Source organism: Cebus imitator, unplaced genomic scaffold (assembly GCF_001604975.1).
Source record: "Cebus imitator isolate Cc_AM_T3 unplaced genomic scaffold, Cebus_imitator-1.0 Scaffold243, whole genome shotgun sequence".
NCBI lineage: Eukaryota > Metazoa > Chordata > Mammalia > Primates > Cebidae > Cebus > Cebus imitator.
This window is the reverse complement of record NW_016107558.1, coordinates 2263231-2288630: the sequence shown is the minus strand read 5'-3', so window position 1 is coordinate 2288630 and position 25400 is coordinate 2263231. Positions and strand designations below refer to the sequence as shown.

General features: G+C 35.4%; 1 protein-coding gene across 2 annotated transcripts in view; it reads left to right on the top strand.

The window, feature by feature from the left end:
* GLRA3 (glycine receptor alpha 3) overlaps positions 1 to 25400 on the top strand; it is a 200590-nt gene that overhangs the window by 118650 nt on the left and 56540 nt on the right. For both annotated transcript variants that reach the window (XM_017498540.2, XM_017498539.2), the window contains exon 5: positions 2687 to 2769. In XM_017498540.2, coding sequence (XP_017354029.1) covers positions 2687 to 2769 — 83 coding nt within the window. The remainder of the gene's footprint in view (positions 1 to 2686; positions 2770 to 25400) is intronic.

Genomic DNA, 25400 nt, shown 5'->3' with positions numbered 1-25400 from the left:
ACATTCATTTCCAAAACAGTAGAATGTGATTACTTGCCTCTTGGTTTAGTTTTCTTTTGATGTGGTCAAGACATATCTTTAATTTATACGTAGCGTTTTGATAAAGAAATTCAGTATCATACCCACCAAGTTGACACATATTTTTCAATATGCTGTGAAAGGGGCAATTGTATTGTACCTTAAACAAAAAGAAAGAAAGTCGATGAATAGATTTTCTCAGGATATGATTTATGACACAAGTTCTACAAACTGTGTTTTTCTTTGCCAAATAATTCCTTTCAAGTGCTATTTTTTTTAGAATTATGTAATGTCTCTTTTTTGTATGCCAGAAAAATAGCCAGGATATGAATTTGACATCACATGCATGGTGAGAGGGTGGAAAAGATCCTGAGAGTGCTATTTACTTCCAAATAAAAGGTCACAGAATTAATTTTACAAGTTGACGTTTGAAACTGGCTTTCTGAGAGTCTTGGATATTTGGAAAATTAATGTGTGTACATTCAAAATGTACATGTGCATACACTTCTAATAAACCCTTTCACAAGGCAGAGAACATTGTGTCCACCTAATTTTACAACTGCCTTTTTCAGAGAGAACTTTGTAAATTTACACAATCATACTTAACCTAGCTAAGCCAGGAGAAAAATTGCTTTTGAATATTGAACTCTATGAATTATTCTAGGGTGTTACAGACTCTGACTTGAATGAATTACCAGATTATCCTCCTGAGACTCTTAAAAAGTCAGCAGCTTCACTCTGTCCATTTATGTGTCCCAAATTATGTTAATTGGGCCTAACTCACCAAGCATACTCTCTGCAGGATATACATCATTCTAACTTTGTGTCTGTGGTCTACATAAAAATGTCAGTTTGAAGAATGTGGTTATATTTAGCAGAGCTGCTGGCTATTTTTTGTTAAAGCTTAAATAGGTCTTTCTTCTTTCTCTTTCCTTCCTTCCCTCCATCTTCCTTCCTTCATTTCTTCCTTTCTCTTTTTCTTTCTCTTTCTTTTCTTTCTTTCTTTTGTTTGTTTTAAGAGACAAGTTCTTGCTCTGTCACCCAGGCTAGAGTTCGTCAATGTGATCCTAGCTCATTGCGGCCTCAACCTCCAGGGGTCAAGCCATGCTCTCGCCTCAGCCTCCCAAGCAGCTGGGATTACAGGTGCACCTGCCACACCTGGCTAATTTTTATTTATTTTTCTTTTTTTTTGTAGAGATGGAGTCTTTTTATGCCGCCCAGGATGATTTCACACTACTGGGCTCAAGTGCGCCTTCTGTCTTGGCCTCCCAAAGTGCTGGAATTATAGGCCTGAGACACCATACCTGGCTAAATAGTTCTTAATATGTAATTTAATTCAGTCATCTTTGTGCCTACACTATAGAATTCAGGGGATGGGTAAATGAAGGGTTCTAGGAGTGGTTGAATGTACTAATAATCACTAATAACCACTGTTTGTTGAGTGTGTACTATGGCTGAAGCATTTGTCTAAGGACTTACATGTATTAATTCATGTTCTGCTCACAGCAACTCTCTGGAGTAGGTACTATTGTTATCTTCATTTTAAAGATGAGAAAACTACAGTATAGAAGATTTGAAGTAATCGTCCAAGGGTCACGAAATTTAAGTAAACTAATCCACCTAGGGCGCTCACTAGAAACAGTAATGTTAAAAAGGCTGACAACAATCTGTGACACTGAATTTCTCTGGGAATGTTCTCAATACAAGAGGCTTGCTAAAGAGTTCTCAGAAAAGAACTTCATTTGAATAAACTTGAGTGGATTTTGGCATCTATTCCTCAGGTTTAGGAACTACAAAAACAACTACCCGTTGAGAGATCTGGGTAGTATGCTTTTCTAACAAAAAGCATTCAAAGGTGATGAATTATCTGGAATATCAACGTGCTAATTCTCTCTGGAAGTTGGAGGAGAGCCTTTCCAATGAGCAGAATACTGGTATACAGCATCCAGGCTTTGTGTGAAGCCAAATCAGAAGTTTGTTTGATGAGCATGGAATCAGGTCATGAATATTCTATAAGGTTATTTCCTGACCCTGATGATTCCCTTATCCCACACCAGGGACTGTGAGGCCTAACTTTTCAAGTCCTCCAGATTCACTTTACTACATACACTGCGGAATGTTCACTGACAACTTCGGGGGTACTATAATGATGACTGAAAGTTATGTAAGATTGCTCCTCTGCACTGCTTTTCCAGGTTTAGAACTCCAGTGCCTCTGCAATATAGAATGTGATTTGCAAGGAGGGATACATTTTGACAGTCGGCATTAATTTTATAGAATCCACTCTCAAATTTCTCTTTTGAGAGTGTCTTCTTGGAAAACAGACATTTACTAGACATCCGCAGCTCCTTCTAATTGTATAAATAAACACATAGATATATAAATACAGCAGGATGCTTATATTTAGGTTGGTGCAAAAGTAATTGCTGTTTGCCCACAATTACTTTTGCACCAACCTAAGATATGCAACTATCCAACCCCCAGCCCACCAAAGCCAAATTTGTATATAACGGCATAGCTATTTTGTAGCAAGTAATATACATAAGCTGGAGAAATTTTTACTTAAATCTGGGTTAGTCACTACCAAAGCAACATTGTTTTTCCTGAACAATAGAATGTTAATATAATGTCATAAATTTCCTTTAAAAACAATTAATTTGACTTTCAGATTAACATTAACACTTTCCTGTCCAATGGATCTCAAGAATTTTCCCATGGATGTACAAACATGCATAATGCAACTGGAAAGCTGTAAGTATGAACAACTTACTTTTAAAAATACTTTGACAATATAGTAGATACAAGCTTTTAATGCCTAATATGAATAATTTATTTTGTAATCATTTTGGTCACATATTTACTGAATAGGCATGTAACCTTTTCACCAGGTACTGAAAATAATGATCTCTCTCAATACATGCACCGTATACTATGAGAAACAAATTGAGGATCTAGAAATAACAGATTTTAAAGCTTGAAATGTAAATATATGTTTCCATTCACATCATTAGAAGCGAAGACGGTGTAATCATTAAACACAAACTGTCACATTTATTGGAAGCCTCTTATCAACCAAGTGTCATTTTTTTCTTATGCTGACAAAGATATTGTTATTCCCATGTTTTCAAATGTGAAAATGGTCATGCTGAATGATTGAGTATTGGGCTCCAATTCGCAAAGGTGACAATGGCAGACTGTCTGCCTCCAAACTTGTGTTGCTTCTGAGAACTAATATTGATTATCTTAATATCACTCTGCTGGTATGGTACGTATGTTGTCTCAGAAGAAAAAAATTTATCACACTTTCTCACAGACTTATTCCAGCTTTCAGGTTTTCCTCTAAATTTCTTCTTTCAAAGTAGACCTATGTGCCTCACTAATTGATATTAACGCACATGAATATTTCACGTCCAACGCTTTCTCTGATCTATATAATTCGCCCTAAATGATTTGTTTACAGTGTATAATCCCATGCAAACATTAAGCAATAGGCAATATTTTCTCTTGTTATACGAGAGGAAAAAGGTTTGACATACTCCTTGAGGGAAATTCGAAGGCGGATCCTCACACTGCTAAGGGTATCAAAGACAAGGCTTGTAGTGTGATGGAGTAGTCACTAGATGGCGCACCTATTTTGTGGGGCAATATGACCAACCCCCCCTCCCCTCCCATTTGTGTTTTTCTTAAGTGGAAATATCCATTTTTCTGATAAGAACTCCTACTTATAACATTTAAATTGATAATTTTTGTAAGTAGTTCTTAAATAATTAGCATACACATGAATAAACTACTAACGTAAATGACAGGAAATAAATTAATTTGGGGAGCTACTTAGCAATTAATCTATGTGGACAGGAGGAGCAGAATTTTGAAATTGAAGAGAGGCCATTTGAGGAGAGGCTGATAGTGTATCTTGGTTGAAAAATTGAGTGCATTTAGGGTATAGAGTTTAAAAATGTGCACAACAGTCTAGTGGCACCCTCATTACTAAACCCGGGGGCTGGATGTTATTCAATAGGTATGAGAAATGGTTAACATATAAGGGCCAAGAAAATTATTTGGTACTTGCTGTACCTCTTAAAGATTATTTTAGTTAAATGAATCAAGATTATTTAAGAAGTTCTCATGATTTTCCAGCAAAAAGAACAGAAAGTAGGACAAAAAGCAGTTATGTGAAGGATAGAAACAGGAGAGGTTGATTCAGAGTGAAGTGAAGTCACTGAGTGCTTGTGAGTCAGAGCCAAAGAGCTTAGATAAATGGGATCAGATTAGAAGCATTGATGAAGAAAGGGAACAGGGGATGAGAAAGAAGTGATGGTACTGTTGATAAAAATCCATCTTAATATGTCTGAGGCCTGGGAAATTTAGGTCCAAAGCCAAAGAGAGGAGTGAAAAGTGAAGAGCAACTATTAAAAGCCATATGCAGAGTGGTTCAAGGAATCCGAAGAAACAGCTGAACAAGAGAATGTAGAGAGGAAAACAAAAACACAAACAAGAACGAGAACAGACCCTTAAGAAATGCCTACCTTTAGAAGTTGTTGGAAGAACTTCCAGACGAAGGATTGTCATAAATGGCAAATTAAAGCCAAAACTATTCAATCTCAAAACAGAGGAAATGTCAAGGAGTTCTGTGTAACAAAACCAAATGCTGCAAAAAACCTTTCATAAGGGACTTGAAAAAAGCAATTGTTAATGTCAACAGGGACAAATGTGACTAGAATGATGATGGTCAAAGATGGAATCTAAAAAACTTTTTTTTTTTAAGTGAGTGATGAGAATGTGGGGGCAGTGAGTGAAATCTGTTATTCCACGTATGTTAGTTATTAAAGAAAGATGAAAAAACGTACAGTGCCTGAGGGTTGGTTAGATCACTGGGCTTCCTTTTTTGAATAAGGAAAGCATACTGGGGCTATTTTGCAGAACGCAAGAGCTGACATAATAAGACCTCTCAAGTGCCTGCCCTTGTTCAAAACATTTCCAAAGCAATCTAAAACTCAACATGAGAGGAGAGAGCCTCTCTTCCTCTTCCCCCTTGTTTCTTAATTCCTCTATAAGAAATATGAGCGGGTTGTTCAAGGAGTTCTTTAATATTTCAGCTGTTAAGCACTTCCTGCTCTCCTATTAGAAATCAATTTTAATTTAGCTCACCATAGAGACTTTGTTTATTAAACTCCTTTAGTAGATGCTAATGTCAGTTAAAGTAGAAGCTACTGAAGTCAAGTTCTTCAAGGTGTTTTTTTCTTAAAACTTTTTTAGGACAATTTCATATATATACACACATATATAATATATATTGTATATACATATATATTAAGAAATGCCCACATTTCTATATATATATGTGTGTGTGTGTGTGTATATATACACATACATACAAATCTGCATATATGTGCGTGTGTGTGTCTATATATGTGTGTGTGTGTGTTTGTGTGTGTGTGTGTGTGTGTGTGATTTGTTTGTTTATTTGATACGGAGTTTTGTTCTTGTTGCCCAGGCTGGAGTGCAACTGCGTGATCTCGGCTCACCGCAACCTCCACCTTGCAGGTTCAAGTGATTCTCCTGCCTCGGCCTCCCAAGTAGCTGGGATTACAGGCATATGCCACCATGCCTGGCTAATCTTTTGTATTTTCAGTAGAAACCAACATGTTTCTCCATGTTGGTCAGGCTGGTCTCGAATTTCTGACCTCAGGTGATTCACCAGCCTTAACCTCCCAAAGTGCTGGGATTACAGGGGTGAGTCACCATGCCCGGCCTATATATACATTTTAAGAAAGTTTATATCTATTTTTCTTTCTTTCTCTTTAAATAGTGGTTTAAAATGACAAGATAAAAGATTGTAAATTAGTGGAACTCACTGGAACGTAGGTAAAAAGAGTTTAACCTACCAGAGAGCAAGAGCTGTAAAAATCCCAGGGTCTACTTTTGAATGAAATCTAACTGCAAAAGGAAAAAAGAAAATGTTCAATAATATTAAGACATGGGAAGCGGGTAAAAAGGAAACATAATTGAAAAGCAAACACTTTAATGGCTTGTAATGGTATAATTTTAGTAAAATTTTGATAAATTTTGTAAAAATTGCTTAAATTCAGTAAAAGTTCAATAAATATATATCAATGGTCAAGACTGTTCCAAGTGGCCTGGGAAATAATTTGTCATTTAAGCATCAATTGAAAATATCAAATACCTAATATATTACACATATTATGTTGGGTGATATAACAATAAATCGAGCCAAAAATTCTCTCCTTTCAAGAATTTCAGAGGCTACCTGGAATATAATAAGATATATTATATTTATGCCAATATAATAATTCAATTAAAGATGATAAGTAAATGTTAATGGCATACTGTTTAAACAAAGGAGAAAGTGAATAAGAGAAGAACAAAATTAGCAATGAATAACTAACTTAGAAAAGAATGTGTTGTCTAAACTATCAATGATCCCATGCCCTCAAAAGTAAACATTTACAACTTAGAATTGAAACTCTAGATGATACAAAATTCGTAGTTAGAGGAAAAGAAATTATTGGGGAAGAGGCTTATGCAGGGGAAATCCAAGGTAAGAGAAAGTTTTCATTAGAAATTGATAAGAAAAAAATGTATGAGTTAAGGATAACGTCAAAGAACAAAAATAGAATAAAGAGTAAATACACTTAGGAAAAAAAGAGATTCTCAAACTAGATGTTAACAAATATTAAGACCCAACAATGTGTTGACAACTAGACTCTAAGAATACCATGCCAAAAAAAAAAATTGATAAGGAAAAATGAAAAAAATTATATCTGAAAAGTGTACCTTTAAAAAGGCCAGAATAATTTTAATCAGAAAAAAATTAATGGCAGTAAAAAATTATGAGTTACAAACACTTGAGTAGTATGCTGGTAAAAAAAATCAATATATGGTGGCTCATGCCTGTAATCCCAGTGCTTTGGGAGGCCAAGGTGGGCAGATCACTTGAGGTCAAGAGTTTAAGACCAGCCTAGCCAACATGGTGAAACCCAGTCTCTACTAAAACTACAAAAATTAGCTGGGAATGGTGGCACGCGCCTGTAGTCCCAGCTACTTGGGAGCCTGAGGCCGCAGAATCACCTGAACCAGGAAGGCAGAGGTTGCAGTGAGACCAGATGGCACCTCTGCACTCCAGCCTGGACAACAGAGGGAGACTCTAAAAAATAAATAAAACATAAATCAATATATAATTGGGAAAATATAAGTATGTAACCATATAACTTCTAAATTTACTAAGCAAAAGCAGGATGAACTGCATACAAAACAGGTAAATCAACAATTTATTGGATTGTACAAGCACAGTGTATTTGAACAAAACAAATCAGAGAGAGAGACAGAGAATTCTTATTGTTTCTTTGTTTTTGATTTTTCTTTTTAGCATATGGGAACATTTACAAAAATTAATTATGTTATACAACACCAAGGAAGTTTCAGTAACGTCCTATGAATCAACATGTAATAAAATGTGATTGCTAACTAAAGTGCAATAAAATTAGAAATCTATAACAATATAGAATTACTATAAGTTGCTATAAATTCTCATACATTATTATGTATTAATATACAATTATATAACTGGAATGAAAAGCATATACTAAGTGACTATTTGTTTGAAGGTGAAATTAAGAAAAACTTGATGCTAAGTAACAATGAAAGCATAGTGTATCAAAATTTCAATATACAACTAAACCACATTTTTTAAATAAAAATGACTGCACTAAGCATTCTATTCAAAAAGACCAAAAAGACACAATAGAGTATCCAAAAAATCACACAAACCCCTAAAACTGGTGCTTTGAAAAATCTCAGAACCTAGACACATCCCTGGAGAAATTCTTTAAAGAAAAAGAAATTAGGTTGATTGAATATAACAAAAATACAGAAGGAAGAAATAGAAATAATTGTAGTACGCCAGGTTAAAAGCAATGAAAGGAAATCCTGAGCAATTCTTTTTCAGTCATAGTTATGGAAAGGAAACTCAGCCAAAACCTTTGTTTGAAAATAAGAAAGAAGCCTGGGTGAAAATCATCTGTGTAAATAGCTAATTTTGTTATAAATTAATGAGAATTTCCAAGAGCTGAGACAGTAATGATGGGAAAACCAGCAAACGTTTTGAAAAGCTGCTCAAATATGTGCTATATAAAAGGAAGAATTATGCATAAAGATGATTTCCTCAAGTTTTCTCTCAATTGGGAAAATGGAATATTGCTTTGTTTACATTAATTGGAAGAAAGGTGATTTATGGAAAAAGTAGGTCAAAGCTAATGTCTGCTTAAGTGTGCTGGGTTTTTTTGTGAAAATACATGTTCAATTAAAATTTTACTTTGAATTATGGGAAATTTTAGGATAGCACTTGAATTAGGAATGGTCGTACAAATATAGAGATATAACCTTAGAAATGAGACATGAGTAAGCATGGAGACATGAAAAGCAATTAAGATGTTTCTGGAGAGAGCATAGAAAATGATAACCCAAAGAGAGCCAGAGAGAGACAGAATCATCAAGTTTCAGAAAAATTGGGGACAGAGGAAGAAGTGAAAAAGAAAGACAAATAAAACCTCTTCGTGATATTTTAACAATATGTTTCCTAGAGGCCATTTGGAAAATACGATAAATCTATTTGATTCATGGAGAGTAGAGTTATTAAAGGTTAAAAAACCAGAAAATTCACATTATGTTTTTTTCAATATTGATGTATAAAAATGTGTTAGCTGCAATACAAGTGGTATTTATCACAGTGTTTTACTCTGCTGCCATTTGAAATCAAAATAAAATAACTATACTAAAGTTGAATCTTTACCATTACAGTAATTCAGAAAGCTAGCTCATTACTGAGAATTCCACTGAAGTCAAAGCAAAGAATGTGGCACTGTTTATATGTGCTTATTCCTCAAATATCAACAGAGTTTCACCCAACTGCTTATATAAAAGCCAGAAGTTCAACATACTATTTATACCTCTGGCCTAGAACGTACTTAATTCAACTTCATTCTGGGATAAATACTATAAATGTTTCCTTTTGGGTGTGAAGCAAATGTGTTACTTTCATTCATTTCTCTCTCTTTTTAATACTCATTTCTCACATTCAAGGTCACTAAGAAAATACAGGTCAGTTCCCATGACAATATGCATCTCCAAAATTCACATTTTGTTCTCAAAATTCATATTTTATTAGGAGAAACCTAATAAAATAACAGTAAAATTGTTAAATCATCTATGCCACACAGAGAATTCTGCAATGAAGACTGGTTTTTCACTGTTTTAAATTTGAGCCCCAGTTTTTGTGTGCAGTTCTTGGTCATAATAAATGAAACTGAGAAAAGTTCCTAGTGAAGATAAACTATTAAACTGATCACGAACCTTCCTTCTCAGGATTAGATTGCATTAGTTTACTGAATTACTTATCAGATGCTCTTACCTGAACTTTTTAAAGCTGTGTGAAGTGCTAGCAACCTGAGGTAATTTTCAACAGATACATTTTCATTTCTATCACAATTTATAAATATATTTTTACATAAATGCAATTTTAAATTATTTATTTGACACAAAACAAATAACTAATATATAAGAGAAGGAAACACAACTAACTATATTAAGACCTAGACTATGCTCCTGAGTAATGTTTGGTAGAAACCAATGTACAAAACTAGAGGCAGGAAAAAACTCAAGACTTAATTTTCAGTTTTTCATTTACATTATAAGGAAAGTTTCTAACTGGCTTTTTGTTGTTTGCTAGTTGGGAAAAAAAAAAGCCATGAAGGATTTTTTTTTTAATCATAGAAAAATACTGGATAATAATTTCATAGAATCAGAATAATAAGAGCCATTGATGACATATGATACATAATACTGTTTCCATAAATGATCTAATTCTGTAGTTTATATCTAAAGAGGAATGTATTGCACTCCAGCCTGGGTGACAAGAATGAAACTCCATCTCAAAAAAAAAAAGNAAAAAAAAAAAAAAAAAAAAAAAAAAAAAGGAATGTAGGTAATAAAATAGGAAAACATCACCAATGTGTAAAAGTTAAAGAAATTGTTATTATTTAGATTTGAAAAGAAAATATAAGAAAATAACTCAGTGAAGAAGTATTGTTTGCCAAAAAGAACAGCCTAAATCTCTAAAATTACAAGGTAATTTTTAAGGATCAACTTGAAAAAAACACTAACAAAAGCTTTAAGAAACTTGAAATATACTTTAATAGTATTACTGGATAGAAGTATCTAAAGAGAGACTGTACTTTTTTGGGGTTTTGGGATAGAAATTTCTAAAAAGAGATGGGAGGTTTTTATGATTTAATTTCTCAGATTCATTTAAAAACCATGTTTGGCATTACTCAGACCACTTACTCTAGAATTTATGCTAAATTAGTTAAGGCAAAAGATAAGATTTGGTGGTGATTTTTCACGATTATTTTATAATAGTCTCTACTGTGATCCAAGCTCTTTCAGAATTTAAGAGTTTGGATATTGTTCAAAATAGTATTATGCTTTTTGTTTGCCTAGTGAGACATACAGATGGTTCTTGTTTTCTGAGTAATTTGTTGCGTAAACCTCTGCAGTCACAGTATTAGCTAGAAAACAGAAGTCCTCCCAAGACAAAAATATACACTAATAAATTCTCTGCTTATAAAATAAATCCCCACTTAAACATTAAATATTTCATCCTATGTAACACTAATGGCCATTCTCTTCTAATCTGTCTACATCTTTCTAGCTTGCATTTTTGCTGATCATCAGGTATTCTAAGCATACTGACCACAGTCAATCATGTGGTTAAATTATGCTTAGAGAAGTTAAGTGACTTTTCCAAGGTCACACAACTGTGAAGTAGACAAAGAAATGATATGACTCAATAGCTCACATGCTTTTTATACAAACATCAGTCATTTAGAAATATATCTGATGATTTTCAAATATTTATAAATTGTAACTGTGGTATTCTTAAATTACGTTTGCAACTTAAACATACCCAGCAATTTTGTTCATTTTCTCATATGAAAACACTTAGAGTTTGCTCCATTGCCTATTATTTCCTCTCCCCAGATGTCTTTCCATGTATTCAAATTGGCCTAAACCGAGGCTGTAGAGTAAGCCTTTCCCCCGCCCCCATAGTGACAGTGTCAATCATTCTATTACTATTGCAGTTTCAGATTACATATACATTAGAGATAGCTGTAAAACACTCTTGACTCAGACCACATCTACAGTCAGCTGACTACTACAGCTAAGCACTATATCCCTCATTCCATGTTTACTAAATTGGTTCACTGGAATAAATGCAAACTATTTTACCTTTTTCTAGTTAAAGATCGTCTTACTACACTTAGTCCATAATTCTCCTTTGATGATTCCTGTCTCTCCTGGTTAATTATCCAGAGAATTGAACAATATATGATTTTTTACTCCCAAAAGATCAGGGCTGAAAACCTTTCAACAGTGCACTAGAGGTATTCATCTTGATTTATTACTACTGAAAAAAAATAACAATTGCTTTTTCAATCAGCTATAAATTATTTAACTAGACATCAATTTCAAATTTTTGAAATCCTTGTTTTTAAGAATAACACTATAATGCATCAGATATCTTGCTGGTAACACTATTTATAGTATCCCTTAATATTCTGGCGTAGTTGGTAATAAGATTCTAATATGATATTAATGTAACATGGCTTTTTCTTTATGACCCTAATTCTGGCTCCTACTGACCACAGCTTCCTACTCTACTTGCCCACAGATGTAATCTTAGCCACTCTAGAATTGTATGGATTTGGTGTTAAGCTCCTTTAATTAGCAGAATCTACCTGTTACTAAACTTGAAAATATTCTCAATATTAATCTCTTAGCAGCTTTGCAAAATTCTGTGCCAACCATCTGAGATTCTATATAGCATCAGCAATCTCATCTGCAAACATATTCATGCTCTGGAATTGTATTTTCCTTCATAGCGAAGATACAGATAAAAAGTTTATCTTTCTATTGTCCTTCTCCAATGGCATCACTTGTTTTGATGGGTGTTTCAGATAGTAGCCATCTTCTGTGTGTAACTCTCAGTAGACATTTTAGAACACCCTAGATCACCTGTAATTTAAAGCATTTTTATTTCTGTGATCCTGCCATTTGCTGCTATTCTTTACTGCTCAGATCTGTCACTACTTTTTAGATATGGGGTCTCATTCTGTTGCCCACCTGGAGTGAAGTGGCGTGACCTCAGCTCATTGCAGCCTCCACCTCCAGGCTCAAGCAATTCTTCCACATCAGCTTGCCAAGTAGCTGGGACTACAGACATATACCATCACACCAAAGTTTTGTATTTTTGGTAGAGATGGGATTTTTCAATGTTGCCCAGGCTGGTCTTGAACACTCGGACTCAAGCTATCCACCCACCTCAGCCTCCCTAAGTGGGATTACATGCCTGAGTCACAATGCCCAGTCTCTTTCATCCTTAATCAATTCTCAAAATAATCCCAGTTCCTTCAACCCTCATATTTTCCTCCTAAACCAAATGGTCTTTCCAGATAATGCTCTTTCAAAACTTTGACATCACATCCCTAAAGATGACCCTGGTGTTCAAGCTCAACAATCCCTTAAATTATGCAGTGCATTGATTGCTACCTATATAACAGGAGGAATTCAGGAAAAAATACCCTTTAGTCTTTCACTGAGAAACTATATAAATTATATAAATCATTCATTTTCAGAGGCTCAGTTTTCTATTTTATAAGATAAGTGAACTGCATTAGATGACAGCAAAGTTCGTGTCAATTCTAAGATTCCTTAAATTCTTTAAACATAGAAGACCACAAATCTGTGAATTAAGAACATGGCATCTAGAAACCATGGAATATCTGTAAAAAGGATCAAGAGGAAAATGAAACCAAATAACTAAACAAAAACAATGTGAATTACATGTACTGAGGATGGAGAGGAAAGCCAGCCAGACTAGAAAACAGGAAAATGAAAATAATATGTAGTTTGTGAATAAAAATTTGGAGAAAAAAATCTGTTTTTTGAGAAGTCCCACAGGGTGATTCAAGAGTTGACATTAATAAATGAGTGAGGTGGACTTTAGGAGTCTTTTGATACCATACTGAGATCAAAACCCAGGAGCTGTCTCATGAAGGCAATGACTCCTCTTGCTTAATACCTTCACTTCTAGGGCAGCCATGTGCACAGATCCTAACCAATGGATTCTTCATTGCTTGTATGATAAATGTTTCACTCTCAATCCAGAGGATTTGAAGTCTCACGTATTTAAAGAATGCCTAATCAAATTTCTGAGCTCTCAGAAGTTCCAAGTGGCCTGTTTCTTCACAACATAGCTCACCTGTAGTCTCCAATTCCTGGCAATTTGTTAATTTCTCTGAGTTCTGCTATCAGGAAAATCCACATGCAGATTTGCCAAAAGCAAAAGCTTGTCCAAGTGTTAGTGTTTGGCATGAGTATGGAAGATTCATACCACTTCCAGTCCACAGACCTGCTAACGAACTGTTGATTAAAAATAGTAACTATAATGTGTGACTCATTAAATATGAGGGTTCACTACAGTATGCCCTTTATATATAAATACGATTCAAGTATACCTTCAATAGAATTTAAAATATTTCCTAGGGCTGAAGCATGGGGATCACTCGAGGCCAGGGGTTTGTGACTAGCCTGGGAAACATAGTGAGACCCTGTCTCTACGAAAAAAAATCAAACTATTATCCAGGTGTGGTGATGTATGCCTGCAGTTCTAGCTACTCAGGAGGCTGAGGTGAGAGGATCACTTGAGCTAGGACTTCAAGGTTGCAGTGACCTATGATCATAGCACTGCACCCCAACCTAGGCAACAGAGCAAGACTCTGTCTCAAAAAACAAAATGAAAAATACTTCTAGGAATGGTGATTTTTTTTCTAAGTCACCAATAGTATCACAAATTCTCCCAACACAGCTGTTTTAGAATTGAGGGAATATATCTGAATATAGGTATGCCTCAGAGCTATTATTGCTGATTCAGTTTCAGATGATGACAGTGAAGCAGTTACATGAATTTTTTTGGTTTCCCAATGTATATAAAAGTTATTTTTATATACTGTAGTCTAAAAGTATGCATTTTATGTCTAAAAATAATCTACATATTTTAATTTTAAAATACTTTATTGTTAAAAATTCTGGTAATCTGAGCCTTCAGTGAGCCCTAATCATTTTCCTGGTGGAGGGTCTTGCCTCAGTGTTGGTTGCTGACTGATAGGATGCTGGTTGTCAGAGAGGGGGATGGCTCTGGAAATTTCTTAAAATTAGACAACAATTAAGTTTGCTTCACTGAATGACTTCCTTTCATTAAACATTTTTCTGTAGTATGCGATACTGTTTGATAGTATTTTACCAATCGTAAAACTTTCCTAATAGGAATCAATCCTCTCAAACTCTGCCACTGCTTTATCAGCCAAGTGCGTGTCATATTCTAAATCCTTTGTTGTCATTTCAGCATTGTTTATGGTGTCTTCATCAGTAGACTTCATCTCAAGAAACCACTTTCTTTGCTCATGCTTAAGAAGCAACTCCTTATCTGTTCAAGTTTGATCATGCGCTTGCAGTAATGTGTTGACATCTGCAATTCTTCTAATTCTAGTTCTCTTGCTCTTTGTGCCACTTCTGCAATTACTTCCTCTGCTGAAGTCTTAAACCCCTCAAAGTCATCCAAGAGGGGTGAAATCAACTTCTTCCAATCTCCTGTTAATGTTAATATTATGAATTCCTCCCCTCAATTATGAATGTTCTTAATGGTGCCATTATAGAATAGTGAATTGTTACATGCAGGTTTTGAATTTACTTTGCCCAGATCCATGAGAGGAATCGCTATCTTTGGCAGCTATAGCCTTACAAAATGTTTCTCTTAAATGATAAGACTTCAAAGTCAAAATTACTCCTTAACCTAGGGGTCACAGAATGGATGCTGTTAGAAGGCTTGAAAACAACAATCTCCTTGTACATCTCCATCAGAGCTCTTGGCTGACTGGGTGAATTGTCATTAGCAGTGATATTTTGAAAGGAATCTTTTGTTCTGAGCAATAGGTCTCAACAGTGAGCTTAAAGTATTCAGTAAACTATGCTGCAAACAGATGTGCAGTCATCCATGCCTCTTGTTCCATTTATAGACAACAGGCAGAGTAGATTCAGCATAATAAATCTTAAGGGCCCTAGGATCTTTGGAAGGTAGATAAGCACTGGCTTCAACTTAAAGTCATCAGCTTCATTAGCCCCTAAAAAGAGAGTCAGTCTGTCCTTTGAAGCTTTGAAGCCAGTCATTGACTTCTCCTCTCTGGCTGTGAGAGTCCCAGGTGGCATCTGGTTCCAATAGAAGACTGTTTCACCTACACTGAAAATCTGTTGTTTAGTGTATCCACCTTCATCAATTATCTTATCTAGGTCTTCTGGATAGCTTGCTACAGCTTCTGTGTCATCACTTGCTGCTTCACCTGCACTTTTATGTGGATAGGGCTTCTTTGCTTGAACCTCATAAACTAACCTCTGCTTGCTTCCAATTTTAATTATACAGCTTCTTCAGCTCTCTAAGCTTTCATGAAATTGAAGAGTTAGGATCTTGCCGTAGATTCGGTTTTGGCTTAAGGAAATGTTGTGGCTGCTTTGACCTATGCAGACCACTCAAACTTTCTCCATATTTGCAATAAGTCTGTTTTGTTTTCTTATTTATTGTTCATGTGTTCAGTGGAGTAGCACTATTAATTTCCTTCAAGAACTTTTCTCTGCCATAGCAACTTAGTTAACTGTCAGGTGCAAGAGGCCTACCTTTCATCCTGTCTAAGCTTCCAACATGCTTTTCTCACTAAGCTTAATCATTTCTAGCTTTTGATTTAAAGTGAGAGATGTGTTACTTTTCCTTTCACCAAACACTTAAAGGCTGTTTTAGTAATTAATTGGGCAATAATTTGCCATCATGTAGGGTTGTAGTTTGTAGCACCCCAAAACAATTACAACAGTAACATCAAGGACCACTGACCACAGATCATTATAACAGATATCATAATAATGACAAAGTTTGAAATATTATGAAAATTACCAAAATATGACACAGAGACATGAGGTGACCATGGATTGTGGGAAAAATGAAGCCATTAGACTTGCTTGATGTAGGGTTGTAACAAATCTTTAATTTGTAAAATATTCAATATCTACAAAGCGCAATTTAAAAAAAGCAAAATAAAGCAAGCTATGCCTGCAGTAAAGACACAGAAAACAGAAAATGGTAAAAATTTTTCTGGATATACTTAACTTGCTCATTTGTGATTAAAACCTCATCTTCTGTCTAATTACAATCACTGTTTCTGACATCTCCATTAGAAAACAACCATAATATATCCTTGGGATGTGTAAACTCTGTACCTTGAGATGGTTTATCATTTTTACCTGATATAAATCAGATATACTTAACAATTTATAAATTAGAACACAGAAAACAGAAAAATCCTGGCAGTGTGGATTACAATACAATTGAATGATTTAACAAATATTAATTCTTTAAAACATTATAAGGATAAACAGTACAATTTTGAAGTTCTGGTTTCTTTGTGATGAGCAACTTAAGACCTGCTGAACTTCAACTAATATGCCTTAAATACTTGTTAAGTGATCCTTCTATCCGAAGGATATATCACATACTAACTTAGAATTTTATTATTATAGTAGTTCTCATAACAATATACTAGGAAACAATGCTTTGCTGTATAATTCTATTACACAGCTATGATTTTGCTATGTAATTATATTTTAAGGTGAAACAGAATAATATGGAGTTACTTCCAATTCTTTGGACATCTTTCTGTACCAATGTCATTTTCATTGTAGGTATACTTGATATTATAGGCTTTGGCTGTGTGGAAAACATCAGCTATCTTTTGCCTTGTCTGGCAGTATTATTTTCTGTTAAAAGATTTTAAAGTAAGTTTTAAAAAGTAATTATAAGTGCTCTGAGACCTGAAAGGAACAATGTGATTTTATGTATATGGCAAATTATACAATAACAAATGATTTACAGTAATGTCTTGGTTTCTGTCAAGAGTAGCCTGCATCAGTTTTTATTATACTACGTATTAAATGTGAATTTGAGTGTTTGAAATCTGTCCCTGCCATGCTAATTACCTCTCTCAAGCACTTCAGTAAACGTATTACAATAATAGACATTTTATATTTCACCTTGTGGAGGAGTTGCACACAAAATATATAATTTTATTCTCTGATGTTTAAGCTATCCAATAATGTTAAAATTTTAATTTTATAGTATTACAAAGACTTTTTCATTATAATACTCTTCAAATGCTTCCAGCAATATGAATTTGAAATGGATCTTCTTGCTAATATTATGCAGTGCTTTCTTCTCTTTGATTAGCATAGGTTTGGCTTCTTATAAATAAATAGTGGTATTGAAAAATCAGACACTAAAAATCCCAAGACCATGCAGGATATGGTGGCTTACACTTGTAATCCCAGTAATTTGGGCGGCTGAAGCAGGAGCACTGCTTGAGCCCAGGAGTTTGAGACCACCCCAGGCAACATAATGAGAATCCTGTCTCTACAAAAAATTTAAAAACCCATAAAAGTAGCTGGCATGGTGACAAAATATTGTCCCAGCTACTTGGGAAGATCATTTTTGCCCAGGAATTCAATGCTGCACTGAGCCATGCTTCACTGTACTCCAGCCTGGGCAACACAGTGAGACACTATGTCTAATATATATATATATACACACACACACACACATATATATGTATATATGTGTGTGTGTACATCATATATATATATATATGTGTGTGTACATCATATGTATACACGCACACACACACGCACATACATAAGCCTAGTCAAAGGATTATTGCCTTACTATTCTCTATTCAAAATATTACACAACTTTCAGATATTGCCAAAGTGGTTTGTCTCACAGTGTCTGTTATGATTTGGGTCCTATTTAGTGAATTGATTATTTCACAAATATGAACAGATCTGAACCTCCAACATTCTGGGAGGCAGACACAGAATGTTTTCTAACAACTTGAAGTTTATTCACAGGGCCCTCTTAAAACCTCTCCTGCAGTGAAATCCAGCATATCACAATGCCTTTCCTCATTAAAACGGGCTCAGGGTCAGATCATTTTCTGATTTTAACATGAAATTTCTCACAAAAACTTTAAACTTTGTATTGTCAAAGTCTGGCAATTTTGTGACATTTCAATAAATATGAACAAAGTTATTGTTGTATTTGTCATTTAGAAGAGCAGTTAGGGTCACAAATTGTATATCCACACTTTTCTGAAGAGAAAGGGGGAAACTTTCAGTCTGTGATATATGTTAAAGTGTCTCATAAAATAATGGTTATAGGTCAGTTATACCAGAAGTTTTAGAGAAAATGTAATTACTAAGAAGATATTTAATTTACTAGGCCAATAATTTAAATGAAACCACATGTAATAGCCTGATTTATTGTAAGAGTATTCAAATGAAATGCACAAATTATAAATAAAAATGTTTTAGTTAAATACGTTTTGACATAGCAGTTGTTCCTTGTCAGGTCAATAAAATTTATTTGAGCAATATTTCTCCCAGCAATAGTTAGCATGTGCCAGGAGTGAGCATTTTCTTCCTTCTGCTTCTTAAATTCCAGCTGCTAAGAACATAAGCATTTGCAAACTGGGTCAAACTAGAAATCTCTCTGTGTCCACCCCAACCCTTCCTAACTTTTGAGATAGCTAGATGAAATATATTTTCATTTACTTTTAAAACAAAATGTGAATCTAAAATTTATTAATAAATCTTTAAACTCATTTTCAACTGAGGTATGTTCACAGCCCACATTCTCCCTTTAATAAGTGCTTCTTTTCTGTTACCCATTGTATAAAGTATTATATAACCTCTTTTCTTGTGTGTGGTGTTTTAAGCTATGTTTAAACAAACCCAAGATTTTATGATTTTAAAAAGTGATAATGTAATAAATTTGAATGATTTCTTCAAAATTAGTATGTTTTTGCTAGGAAATTTGAATAGAAACTGAGAAACAAACAAAAATGAATGCATTAGTAGCCTCTACTCACAATCTTCCTCTCTAGCCTTAGCAAACTTTGCCTCATTGCCAGTTCCCTTTTATTTTTTCTTCATTTCTCTCTCTGTCTCTCTGTTATATATATGCATTTGTGTTTGTCTCTATGAATGTGTATGTGTGTATATTCATATAGTACACATACTATATGAATGATAAATTCAAAAGATATTTCACACAAAAATGCAGTAAATTTAAACACATTTTTGTACCAAACTCATATTAACATTGACATTTTATATCAGATTTAAGGTTTTTTATCTAATCTGATGGACATAAAATTGTATTTTATTGTATTTTCATCTTCTTTAGTTTGAGATTTTTTCCCCCTGCATACTTAGTAAACATTGCTGTTTCTTCTGTAACTTGTCTGTTTAAACCTTTAACATAGAATTATCTTTTCATTTTTGTTATATTATATTGTATTTATTACATGTTATTTTCCATATATTATTCACATTTCAACTTTACTATCACTTTCATAGTAAAGTTTTAAATATACATATAATAAAATTTATGCTTTTCTTAATAAATTATGCTTTATACATGGCAATATTTCAAAAATATTATTATGTATTTTAATCCAGAACTTTTATAGCACAAATTATGTTTACATTTTAAATACAATTAGATTTTATTTTTGCATCACTCCTTTTTCTAAGTGGATAGAAATTTTTCCCATCATCATTTATTAAAACTTTGCCATGATAATTTAAAACCACATTTTTTTAATGATATTGATTATTCCTATCCATGAGCGTGGGATATTTTTCCATTTGTTTGTGTCGTCTCTGATTTCTTTGAGGAGTGTTTTGTAATTCTCACTGCAGAGATTTTTCTTTCACCTCCCTGGTTAGCTGTATTCCTAGGTATTTTATTCTTTTGGGGCCAATTGTATATAGAATCGCCTTTCTGATTTGGTTTTCAGTTTGGCTGTTGTTGGTGTATAGGAATGATGGTGATTTTTGTACATTGATTTTGTATCCTGAAACTTTGCTGAAGTTGTTTATCAGCTGGAGGAGCTTCTGAGCCAACACTATGGAGTTTCCTAAATATAGAATCATGTCATCAACGAACAGAGATAGTTTGACTTCCCCTCTTCCTATTTGGATATTCTTTATTTCTTTCTCTTGCCTGATCACTATGGCTAAGACTTTCAATACTATGTTGAATAGAAGTGGTGAGAGAGGACATTCATGTCTTGTGCCAGTTTTCAAGAGGAATGCTTCCAGCTTTTGACCATTCAGTATAATTTTGGCTTCAGGTTTGTCATAGATGGCTCCTATTATTCTGAGGTATTTTCTTTCAATACCTAGTTTATTGAGAGTTTTTAACATGAAGCGGTGTTGAATTTTATGAAAAGCTTTCTCTGAGTCTATTGAGATAATCATGTGGTTTGTCTTTGGTTCTGTTCACATGATGAATTACACTTATTGATCTGCATATGTTGAACCAACCTTGCATCCTGGGAATGAAGCCTATTGATCATGGTGGATTTGCTTTTTGATGTGCTGCTGGATTCATTTTGAAATTATTTTGTTGAGAATTTTTGTACCAATGTTCATCAAGGATATTGGCCTGAAGTTTTCTTTTTTGGTTGTGTCTTTGCCAGGTTTTGGCATATAATGAGCTGGGGAGGAGACTCCTCCTCAATTTTATAGGAAAACTTCTGTAAAAATGGTACCAGCTCTTCTTTGTACATCTGGTAAAACTCAGGACTGCCATTCTGTGAATCCATCATCTCCTGAGCTTTTTTTTTTTTGGTAGTCTACTTATTACTCATTCAATTTTGGAGCTTGTTATTGATCTGCTTGGTGAATCAGTTATCTTATGAAGCTGTATGTGTCCATGAATTTAGGCATTCCTTCTAGGTTTTCTAGTTTGTGTGCATAGAGGTGTTTGTACTAGTTTCTGATGGTTCTTTTTATTTCTGTGGGCTCAGTAGTAACATTCCCTTCATCGTTTCTAATTGTATTTATTTGGACCTTCTCTCTTTTCTCATTTATTAGTCTAGCTAATGGCCTATGTTTTATTAAGCTTTTAAAAAAAAACTCATGGATTCATTGATCTTTTGATTTTTTTTTTTGTGACTTGATTTCCTTCTGTTCCACCCTGATCTTTGTTATTTATTGACTTCTTCTAGCTTTGGGGTTGATTTGTTTTTGCTTCTCTAATTCTTTCAGTTGTGAAATTAGGTTGATAATTTGAGATCTTTCCAACTTTTTGATGTGGACACTTAGTGCTATCAATTTCCCTCTTAATACTAAGTTAGCTGTGTCCCAGACATTCTGGTATGTTGTATCTTTGTTCTCATTATTTTCAAATATTTTATTTCTGCCTTAATTTTATTATTTACCCCAAAGTCATTCAGGAGCACCTTGTCTAATTTTCATGTAATTGCATGCTTTTGAACAATTTTCATACTGTCGACTTCTGTTTTTATTGCACTGTTGTTCAAGAGTATGTTTGGTACAATGTCATTACTTTTAAATTTGTTGAGAATCATTTTATGTCCAATTACATGGTCAGTTTTACAGTATGTGCCATGTAGTGAAGAGAACGGTATATATTCCGTTGGTTTTGGGTGGAGTGCTGTAAAGGTCCGTCAGATCCATTTGGTCTAATTTTGAGTTTACATCCTGAATGTGTTTTTTACTTTTCTGACTTGATGATTTGACTAATATGGTCAATGGAGTGTTGAAGTCTCTCACTATTATTGTGTGGAAGTCTATGCCTCTTTGTAGGTCTCTAAGAACTTATTTTACAAATCTTAGTGCTCCTGTAGTAGGTGCATATATATTTAGGATAGTTAGGTCTTCCTGTTGAGTTGAACCCTTTACCATTATGTAATGCTTTTCTTCATCACTTTTTATCTTTATTGGCTTTAAATCTGTTTGGTCTGAAATTAGGATTGCAACTCTTGCTTTTTCTGTTTTCCATTTGCTTGGTAGATTTTCCTCCTTCTCTTTATTTTGAATTCACAAGTGACATGCTATTAGGTCTTGTTTTTTTTTTGTTGTTGTTGTTTGTTTGTTTGTTTTGTTTTGTATTGCTTTTTAATCCTGCTTGCCATTCTGTGCCTTTTAAATGGGGCTTTTAGCCCATTTACATTCAAGGTTAGCCCAAAGCAACTTACATTTTCAATGCTATTTCTATAAAATTACCAATGACATTCTTCACAGAACCAGAAAACTATTTTTAAATTCATATAGAACCAAAGAAGATCCAGAATAGCCAAGGCAATTCTAAGCAAAATATAGAGGCATCATGCTACCTTCCTTCAAACTATACTACAAGGCTAGAACAACCAAAAAAGCAGGATACTGGTACAAAAACAGACACATAGACCAACTGAACAGAATAGAAAGCCCAGAAAGAAGACCAAACTTCTATGACCATGATCTTTGACAAAGCTGTCAAAAACAATCAATGAGGAAATGATTCCCTATTCAATAAATGGTTCTGGGATAACTGGCTAGTCATATGCAGAAGGTTGAAGCCAAGCCCCTTCCTTACACCATATACAAAAACCAACTCAAGATGTGTTAAATATTTAAAGGTAAAACCCAATACTATAAAAACCCTAGAAGATAACTTAAGAAATACCATCCTGGACATAGCAACAGTCAAAGATTTTATGACAAAGACACCTAAAACAATTGCAATAAAAGCAAAAATTGACAAGTGGGGTCAAATTATATTTCAGAGTTTCTGTATAGTAGAAGAGACTATCAACAGAATGAACAGACAGCCCACAAAATGAGAAAATATTTGCAAACTATGCATCTGACAAAGGCCTAAAACCCAACATCTATAAGGAATTTAACAAATTTATAATAAAAGAACATACAACCCCATTAAAAAGTGGGCAAAGGACATGAACTGACACTTTTCAAAAAAAGACAAGTAGCCAGAATATTTTTCCATATTAAAAAAAAAGTTCAACATCACTGACCATCAGAGAAAGTCTAACATCACTGACCGTCATCAAGTCAAAACTATGAGATACCATCTTAACGCTGGTCAAAATGGCTATTACTAAAAAGTCAAAAAACACAAAAAATAGCAGATGCTGGTGAGATTGTAGAGATAAGGGAATACTTATACACTGTTAGTGGGAGTGTAAATAAGTTCAACCATTGTGGAAAGCAGTATGGCCATTCCTCCAATAACTAAAAGCAGAATTACCATTCAACCCAGCAATCCCATTACTGGGTATATACCCAGAGGAATATAAATCATTGTACCATAAAGGTACATGCACACGAATGCTCATTCCCTCACTATTCACAACAGCAAAGACTTGAAATCAACCTAAATGCCAATCAGTGATAGACTGAATAAAGAAAATGTGGTATATATACAACAGGGAATACTATGCAGTCATAAAAAAGAACAAGATCATGTATTTTGTGGGAACATAGATGGAGTTGGAGGCTATTATCCTTAGGAAACTAATGCAGGAAGCAAAAACCAAATACCTCATGTTCTCACTTATAAATGGAAGCCAAATGATAACTTATGAACCCAAAGAAAAGAACAACATCAAGAACAACAGTCTAGAGACCTTTGGCAAGATGGCCATTTAGGAACAGCTCAGAATTGCAGCTCCCAGTGAAAGTGGAGAGGGTGAGTGGAAACGCCGCATTTTTATTGCCCACAGGCTAGGCAATTCCCAGGCGGAGGAGCTCCACAGGTCACCAGCGCAGCTGTTTCGGCCAGCGTGGCTGTGCCGGCTGGTGCCTCTGCTTTGTCCCGCATGGCTGCTTTGTCAGCGCCCCGGAGCAGCTGTTCTCTGTACGAAATACACCCATCTGGGTGCCCTTTTGGCTGGTGATTGGAGCCACGGGAAGTTGCCCATTCATCTGTTTAAAAAGGGGACTGAGCAGGGAACCAGGACAGTAGATTCCAGGGCAAAAAAAAAAAAAAAAAAAGCGCCACAAACCTCAGTGCCGCTGTTTAAGCCAGCGCAGTGAGTGGCCGCAGGGGAAAACAAACAGAACCCAGCGCCTCTTCAACAGGCGACTGGAACACCAACTTAAAAAAAAAAGTGGGCTCTGAGGCAGGGAGCCAGGCGATCAGGCTCAGCTGGTCCCACCCCCCACAAAAGAACAGCAATCAGAAACTCTGGATTGAGAGTTTCATAGCAAGTGCAGCTGAACCTGGGACAGTCCAGATCTGTGGGGGAGGGGCATCCGCCATTACCGAGTCAGCCCACCACTACAGAGGTAGTCAGCTAATGCTGAGGCAGCCCGCCATTGCCGAGGCAGCCCGCCATTGCCGAGGCAACCCGCCATTGCCGAGGCAACCCGCCATTGCCGAGGCAGCCTGCCGTTGCCAAGGCAACCTGCCACAGCAGAGAGACTCTGCCTCAACAGAGGCGGGCCACCATCGCCAAAGCAGTTCTAACTACACCCATATAAACAGGACTGCAGGGAAGTTCACTCGGCAGCTGGGCGGAGCCCACAGCAGCTCAGCAAAGCAGCAAAGCCTCTACAGGCAGACAGTGACTAGGCTGCCTACTTGCTGCGCAGGGCAAGTCTGAAGGAAAAAAAAAAAGAAGGCAGCAGCATAACGGAAACTCATAAAGAAAGCCCTAAATCCCTGAGACAGAGCACCTGGGAACAAAAAGCAGTTTATAAGCTCTGCTGCAGCAGACCTAAACCTACCTGCCCAGCGGCTCTGAATGAACAACAGAGCTCACAGCTCACCATTTGAGCTCCTATAAAGAAGAGACCATCTCCTCAAGCAGCTCCCTGACCCCTATTTATCCAAAGAGACACCTCATAAAGGAGAGATCAGATTGACACTAGGCGGGTATCCTTCTGGGACAAAGATAGCAGAAGAAGAAAACTGGTAACAACCCTTACTGTTCAGCAGCTGCTGCAGGTGAACCCCAGGCAAGCAGGGCCTGGAGTGAACCTCAGCAGACCTACAGCAGAGGGGCCAGACTGTCAGAAGGAAAACAAAGAAACAGAAATACTTCATTATCAACAATCACAATGTCAATCTGAAAGATTTGAGACCCAATCTGAAAGCCAGCAACTACAAAGTCGACAGGTGGATAAATCCTTAAAGATGGGAAGAAAACAGTACAAAAAGGATGAAAACACCCGAAACCAGAACACCTCTCCTCCTACAAGGGATCACAACTCCTCACCAGCAAGGGAACAAGGTTGCAGGGAGAACGAGTGTGATGAAATGACAGAATCAGACTTCAGAAGGTGGGTAGTAAGAAATTTCTGTGAACTTAAAGAGCATGTACTAACCACATGCAAACAAA